Source organism: Portunus trituberculatus, chromosome 29 (assembly GCF_017591435.1).
Source record: "Portunus trituberculatus isolate SZX2019 chromosome 29, ASM1759143v1, whole genome shotgun sequence".
NCBI lineage: Eukaryota > Metazoa > Arthropoda > Malacostraca > Decapoda > Portunidae > Portunus > Portunus trituberculatus.
In genome coordinates this window covers 2,807,685-2,815,984 of record NC_059283.1, presented here as the reverse complement: position 1 = coordinate 2,815,984, position 8,300 = coordinate 2,807,685, and the positions used below count along the sequence as shown (strand labels likewise).

Genomic DNA, 8,300 nt, shown 5'->3' with positions numbered 1-8,300 from the left:
CTTCCTTCCTTCCTTCCTTCCTTCCTTCCTTTCCTTCCTTCCTTCCTTCCTTCCTTCACTTATGTCCTTCCTCCTCACCTTCCTTCCCTTCATGTTTCCCAAATGCATCTTTTCTCTTCTCTCTCCACTTCCTCTCTTCCACTTCTACCCCTCTCACTTTTTTCCTTTTCCAGCCATCCCTTCTGTACAAGCTTCCCTCCCTTCCTCCTCCTCTTCCAGTCCTTCTCACTTCCTCCTTCGCTCTCTCCCTCGCTCTCTCCCTCCCTCCTTCAGAGTTGTGACCTGTCTGGCAGTAACATGGTCGGCGAAAAGTCTGACATGAGTAAAACATAGACAGGTTAATAATTCCCTTCATATCAGAATTGACTTTTACTGGTAGAATTTCACCCAAAACAAAAATATTTCCTGGCGATGCAAAAAAGAACGTAATCTGACGTTATTGTTATATTTTTTTGTGCTTCCACTGATTTTTTTTTAAGTGGAGAAAGATTGATTTCGTTTTGATATGATATTATATTCAGCCTCGACTCGCAAGATTATTGGTAAATGTATCGTTTTATTGACCTTTTGAAACGGTGCATGCATTTCTAAAGTCTCTTATGACAAAGATAGTGGTAGTTTTATCCATCTCCTTTTCTTTTCGTACACTAAAAATTAACTTGTGTGGTGTCCTATTTTTGTCCCTCACATTGGTTACACATTTTTGCTACTTCTTATCTTTTTTTTTTTTTATATCATGTAGATTTTCGAGGGAATTTAAGGGCTAAGGGGGATACTTTTTTTGGGGTGCCTCCTATCTCAAAGCCCACCCGCTAGGAAACCCTTGAGTGAGGAAGTCCAACCTACACTTCGGCAGTGGACAGGATTCGAACCCGTGCGCTTAGAAACCCATCGGACCCCAAAGCACGCATGGTTCCACTGTATATTATTTAAACGATATTATTTCTAGTTATGTTCTTTTTCCTCAGTCACTTCAAATTTACCACCTACTTTTTTTTTTCCTTACGTCATCTTTTATTTTCTCTTCCTTATCATCATTCTTTCCTTCTCCTCTTCTTTCCAGAGTTACGTCAGCGTTCATTTTCCTTTACATTGGTGTCACCCGTTCCCCTTTCCCTTCCTATCATCCTCACGTCACCCTTCCTTCTTCTCCCTTCCTTTTCGTTACATGTTTTTCTTTCCTCCTCCTTCCAGTTACGTCATCCTTCCTTCCTTGTTTCTTCTCGTCATTCCCCCTTTCCTTCCCCTTTCCATCAAGACGTCACTTCCTTATCCCCTTTTAATGATACTCGTCCCATTATTTTCTTTTCATCTAGCGTCACACCTTGCTTTCCCCTTCCACACTAGCGTCACAACCCTACCACCATTCCTCCTCCTCCTCCTCCTCCCTCTTCACTCTCTCCATCCCCTTCCTCACTTATCCCTCCCCCTCATACCTTTCTCGTCACTCATAGCAACTGTGCCTTACCTTTCACAAACTACACGTATCACTGTGCTCGTATATTCACACCTGATTTATCCTCATCCACGTGTTTGTCAGTCTACCTGTGCGAAAGAAGTGAAGAGTAAGGTATCTTGCGTATCATCGAATCGTCAGGTGAGGCTAGAACACCTGGGAAACACATAAAACAGGTGTTAAGTGTGTAAGTGTAGCTGGAGTGTTCTTAAGTGTTTGTTGTCCTTATGCTGCTCACCATGACTCCGCCTCACCACCACCACCACCTCACCACCTCCTGTACATTTGCTGATCAATATGCTACGCTGATGGTGACGGTGACGCAGCCATCCCCTCCTACTCATGATCTTCCAAATAGTGATGGTGATTCCTGATGGTGATTCATGATGTGTGACGATGACGGACAGTGATGGGATGGTGATGGCATGGTGTCTGAGGGTCGGCTTGGTGGAAAGTGATGGTGATGTGGAGTTAATTGAATTTCTGGTGAGTTGTGGTGTTTGTGTGGTGAGGGAAGGTAGAGTGCATGTGGTGGTGTTGGTGTTGGTAGTGGTGGAGGTGGTGGTGGTGGTGGAGGTGGTGGTGGTGATGGTGATGGTGCGCCGTGGTAGCTTAACAGTAATTGTGATGAGTCGGGACAAGTATGGGCTTATGACGGCGTGGAACTCGATGTTTCAATTTGGCGGAGTGGTGATGGTGGTGGTGAGGGTGGTGGACGCTAAGTGAGATGCCGACTGGTGTCTCCAAGTGGTCCGTAGTGTTGGGTTATGGTGTTGCTACTTTACATTGTGCTTTGTTAGGCCACGTTAGGTTAAGTTAGGGTAAGTTAAGGTAATTTAACCCCTTCAATACCATGAACCGTTATCATATTCATTTTATTTAGTATTTGGTGATTTTATGCAGCTTCAAAAACTTATATCGGGGATTAAAATAGTAAAGACTCTGGCCACTAATATTCTGACCTCCATAGACCCTTCCTAATGCAAATAAATTCTTCGAATCACACCAAAAAACTCGCCTTAAAAATGTGTCATAGTACTTAAAGGGGTTAAGACGGGTTACTGTGAACATAGTATACGTAGGTTTAAGTTTGTGTTTGTTGTTAGGTTAGGTAAGGTTAGGTTAGGTTAGGTTAAGTTAAGATAAGATAGGTTACTGTGAACATGATGTAGGTTTAACTCCTTCAGTACCTTGAGATTTGTGTACTATTAGACGATTTTCTTTACAATAGGAAGGGTCTTTGGAGGTCAGAAGATTAATGGTTTGAGTCTTCACTATCTTAATACCTCACATGAGTTTCTGAAGATGTATAATATCATCATGTATTAAGCAGAATAAATATGGAAACGCGTCATGGTACTGAAAGGGTTAAGTGGGTTTGGTTAGTCTGGTTTGCTTTGACTTGGTTTTGTTTTGTTAGGTTTTGTTAGATGAAGTTAGATTAAGTTACGTTATGTTAGCTTAAATTTGCCGAGATTGTTTTGTAATGTCAGGTTTGCATTGGCGGTCATAAATTTTCGTTTTTGTGCTTACCATTCCTTCTGTCAGATAGTAAATACCTTAAAATGGTGCAGAAACTATCTTTAAACTTTATACATTAAGATTACATTAATGACATATAATAGTTCCTTCCACAGATATCATTTATTTATTTACTTTTTGTCAATCAGTCGAGCGACCGATAAACATAAAATTATCTTCAAACATCATATTTCATTATTATTAAAATCCTAATCTATATCAGGAATTATCATATTTATTGGTCTTAAAATAAATTTCGCGTTATTTCACGAAAGAAATATCTTTATTATGTTTCGAACAATAAAGTTACCATGTGTTTAGGTGCGTTGTCTGGAACAAGTGAAAAAAGGCGTGACTTGAACTCGGGTCGTCATCCTCGAAACCTTCCTTGCTGGAAATTAGAAGCATAAGTGTGACAGCGAGTGTGGAGGTGGCAGTGGTCACAGAAGTGGCGGTCTGGTGACATCTGGTCGAGGCTACACCACAATGATCATGGGACCGAGACCAACGCGTGAGTTAAGTGCATTTAACACCCGATGCACCTGGCAGACATATAATTATCCCTAGATATTAAGCGAATGATGTATTGAATATTTACAAATAGCTTTGTATCAGTAAAGTTTGCAGTATTCGTCTTACAAGCGAGACACGATAGGTATTGAGAGAAAGTGACACCTGATGCTTGTCCCTGCCGTCAGTGGGTTGGCTTGGCTACCTGCTACTCAATGGGTCCTGGTATCGCCTCACTGTGCTTCTGGGTCTCCTCGGGATCCTCAGTGTGGGCCTCGTGCACCACAGCCGCCACTCCGTCACTCTCCAGCACTTGGTTGTAAGTCTCCACGAGTCCTTCCCAGTAACTTCCTCTCTGTGAGTCCCTTGTTATCTCCCACATAGTTCACATTGATCTACCAGTTAATCCACATTTGTCTTCTCCCAGTACATTCAATTCCATTCAATTCAATTAAATTTTTTTTATTGTTATAAGCGTACACATTACATTGCAAGATTCAATTGCATGAAAAAACATTGTTTTGTTTTGTTTGACAATGAGGACTGATACCTTTTGGTATATTTTGCCCTCCTCAATCCTGCTGTGTCTCCTTATCTCGCATGAACCTCTCCTGTTAATTAAGGTGTTCATGCACTACTCTTAGTTACTCATGTGTTATCTCCCAGTTGCTTTTTTTCCCCTTCCAGTAACTCCTTCTGAACCTATCCCATCATTAAATCGTTTGTCTTTTCTCTTTAAAATTGCCCCATGAAGTTTTCTCCCGGTACCTCTCAATATAACCCCACTGTATCTGGCAGTGAGTCCTACATCTGTCATCTCCCAGTAACCTTCCTTCACTATTCCTCGTTTACAATCATACGCAGTGAAAAATCTGAAGCGCATCTGAATTCTTATGTTCATATGTGACTGCACTGGTATCTTTTCTCGTAATAGCCGCCACCATTCCCGCCGCCCATTATGTTCCTCCCTGCTCCTTCCCACGGCTACATGAGCGCCCTGGATGCCTGCTCAGTGGAGGCCGCCGGTGAGTGGGAGGAGCACATGGGAGCGAGGAAGGACTGGCCGGCTCTGGATGTTGTCTCGGGCAAGAGGCGGCAGGTGTATGTTTACCTGTGGTCTTCCTCGCTGAGTCCTCGTGACCTGTGGGGGCGATGGGTGGAGCAGCTGCCCAGGGTGACTCTGAGCCATCTTGATGTGTTCCGGGTAAGAGAGAGAGAGAGAGAGAGAGAGAGAGAGAGAGAGAGAGAGAGAGAGAGAGAGAGAGAGAGAGAGAGGCGGTAGAGTAAGGAGAATACGAAGAGGGAAGGAGGAGAAAACGGGAAAATGAAAGGGTTTTGGGAGCATATAATCAGGAAAAGGGAATAAGCAGGGAACTATAAGAGGTATGAGAAGAAAAAACAAACAGGAAAATGTGGAACATAGCAGGGATAAAGGTTAATTGAGGAGATAGCAGGAGAAATATAGGGGAGAGTGAAAAAAATGTGAAAGAGATACCGGGAACAAGGATAGTAGAGGATATGAAAAAAGTCAGATGCAAGTGTAAGTAGATACAACTTATTATATTGTATAGAAGCTTTGCGATTCCTATGAATAAGACGAAGCTTTGTCAGCAGACGTGTAATCATCCTGGAAGCAACGCACTAAGCTGGATTGTAATACGTGGTGCAGTAAGCTGAGTTTAGAGTTATAAGTCCTGCCGATCAGTATGAATGTTGCTGCAGGGTTTGCATTGATGTAAAGCACCTGTATTTATTCACCCACGTGTGTCATAGGTGTGCACATCACAGGCCAGGCTACCTCCAGCATGAAGGTGACAGCATTTTGATTGACCTCGGCGGTGGTGGCGGTGGTGGTGGCGATGGTGGTAGTGGTGGTGCACATGTCCTCGGTGATGGAGAGCAACGCTTGATATGACTAGAGCCTCACCTCCGCCAGACGGTGACCAGGACGCCCATTAAAGGCCTGGCCAAGCTTATCGGGTGGACCACTTACCCGGAGTGGATGGTGTGGATGGCGGCACGGGTGGCTCTCCTGTGGGGGGCGGGCGGGATGCTGCTGCCTCTGGGAGTAGTGGCAACCCGCCCTCTGTGGCTGGAGGCGTCAGACCACCGGGCGCTGCTGACGGTGGTGGGGCGGCACGGCCTCCTGGACCCAGTGTTGATGTGCACGGCGCCCTCACATCCCGTGCTGGCCGCCGCAGCGCGTATGCTGGTACGTGTCTTGAAGAGAATGTAGACTTGCACTTTGTTTTCCTGCTTTTCGTGTCTTGCGTGATTTGGGAATGAGTGACTTCTTGCCATTAGTTCTTTATGGCGAAATGAATAATATTTATGTGATTTTATTGAGTAGTTTTTGTTATCAGAGTGAATGAACTGTTGCGAAATAGCTGAAATTATACATTACGTCAGGCCATTATCCACACGCCATGAGGAACTAACTGGTCATGCCGGCGAGGTGATATTTACCTCTACAGGTTTTTAATATAATGATATCATCTGAGGCAACCAATCAAGTGCAAATGTGGTGCAGCAGATCTGATGGATAGCCTGCTGTTATCCACTGACAGCTGGGAAGCGAACCGTCACTGCTTATAAATAACGTCCTGGACACACTAATACCCTCATGCACTAATGCCGGCACGCACACTTCGCCTCTCGGGGACCAGACATCAACTCAGCCTCTGATTCATGCTGCTGATTTCCTCCTCCCCCCTCAGGAAGGCAGCGAAGAGACTGTGCGATTCAACAATGCCAAGGAATTTCTGACGGTGGCTGTGAAGACTGGGTGTGGCGTGGAAGATCTCAAAGGGCTCCCCTCAGGCAACTGCTCCTCCTTGCTCCTCCTGCCGGCCACTACGGTGCTCGACATGGCTCCCTCCGACACGGCTCCATCTCAGGTGATCCTCTCTCTCTCTATTCATGTCGCCTCCATTAAATTAAGACAGTGGGGTGGGAAATGTTAGCCCGGCGAGGGAGGCGAGGGAGGCGCGGCAGCTGTGGGCATGCAAGGCAGGAGCAGCAGACAGCCTTGACCTTGCCGCGATGGTGCGCTGAGATAAGAGGATGCCGTCTCATCCCACTCAACAGTCTTATCCTCCCCGGCAGCCAACACACAAAGTGGGATCCATTAGACACCCCGCCTCACACACGCGCCTCTCCGGGTTCAGTAAAACGACCTATATTTTCTTAGCGCTGCCATTATTCCACCGGCTACGGATACTGTGTGGGAGGAGGAGGAGGAGGAGGAGGAGGAGGAGGAGGAGGAGGAGGAGGAGCGAGAAGGAAGAGAAGGAGAATAGAGTTATGATGTACAGAGAGAGAGAGAGAGAGAGAGAGAGAGAGAGAGAGAGAGAGAGAGAGAGAGAGAGAGAGAGAGAGAGAGAGAGAGAGAGAGAGAGAGAGAGAGAGAGAGAGAGAGAGAGAGAGAGAGAGAGAGAGTCCCCTGGCACTACCCGGCACTCACTCCCTGTCCCTCACCCAGGATGTCCGGGAGGTAGGGGCGGCTGCTCTCCTCCGGGCCACAGGGGATCCCAACCAGCTGCACCACCTGCCCACCGTCCACCACCTGTTCCTTTCCTACAGGCTCGCCACGTACTGCCCCAAAACGGCTCACCTCCTCCAAGCCATGTACAATCAGTCTCTCTGAATGCGCGGCCCCTCACTGGTGTATTATTAACCCCTTCAGTACTGGGACGCATTTTACCTTAATTTTTTCGTGTGATGATACGATTTTATTGACATTTAAAAAAATCTATGGAGGTTAGAAGATCAATGGCGAGCGTCTTCATTATTTTAATCCTCACATAAGTTTCTGAAGATATATAAAATCACCAAATAGTAATGAATGAATATGAAAACGCGTCCTGGTATTGAAGCGGTTAAAGTGTAAATTTCATGCCAATATTTCTTGAGGCGACTGTAACTTTTGTGAAAGTAGGTTGATTACAGGTAGTACAGGTATTGAGTTATTTGATTATATACTGTGAGGGATTTTTTTTTTTTTAATGTAAGAGGGTAAAACTGGCCAAATGCAAAAAAACTAAACAAAAAAAAAAAAACAAGAAGCACACTTAGAGGTTACCTGTTAGGGAATGTGAAACTGGTCTTTGATATAGAAATTCAAGACTGGAGATGAGACAATTTAGATAAAAAGTAAGAAACATCGATAGCGTGTAGTTTATACGGAATGGAATCAAGCAATTACATATAACTTCGATAAAAGAAATTAGATATTAATAAAATAGTAACCAGTGTGTGTAGTTTAGACAGGAAAAAGACAGTGAAGAAACGGTAATTGCATCGTCAGTTGAATTAGCAATATTACTCTTACTTATTTGTTTTAAAGTGTGTGTGTGTGTGTGTGTGTGTGTGTGTGTGTGTGTGTGTGTGTGTGTGTGTGTGTGTGTGTGTGTGTGTAAACCTGTTCCTGGCGTGTTTATTTACTGTTTTCCCGCCATGACGTATCTTGATCTTGTCGTAATTAGATGTTCCTTATCAATGGGTTAATCTGCAGCTGGTTAACACAGTGTATTAATTTATTTTTGGTGAATGCAATTTTTCTCCTCTCAAGAATATCGTGTTCTCATATGAGGTTCAACATTTATCTCGCCCCGCATCTGGAAATGAGTTTGACAAAATGTTACCACGATTTAGACCAAACGATAAAGGGGCACTGAACAATGACACAATAAATAAATAAATATAGATTCAGACCAAATGATAGAAAGAATACTAGAGTGACACGGAAAATATATATATTAAAAAGTAAAGTAATTTGTACCTTGTATTGATTATCTTAAGGACTCGTCAACTT

At 44.2% G+C, this 8,300-nt stretch overlaps 1 protein-coding gene across 1 annotated transcript; it reads left to right on the top strand.

Annotated features, from left to right (window-relative positions):
* Positions 1-1,472: 1,472 nt before the first annotated feature.
* Positions 1,473-7,496, top strand: LOC123510564. Its single transcript, XM_045265841.1, has 7 exons — positions 1,473-1,597; positions 3,299-3,488; positions 3,676-3,806; positions 4,422-4,691; positions 5,424-5,699; positions 6,205-6,384; positions 6,969-7,496. Exons 2-7 carry the CDS (start codon positions 3,464-3,466, stop codon positions 7,131-7,133), a joined length of 1,047 nt encoding a protein of 348 aa, XP_045121776.1. The 5' UTR covers positions 1,473-1,597; positions 3,299-3,463; the 3' UTR covers positions 7,134-7,496.
* The last annotated feature ends 804 nt before the right edge of the window (positions 7,497-8,300 follow it).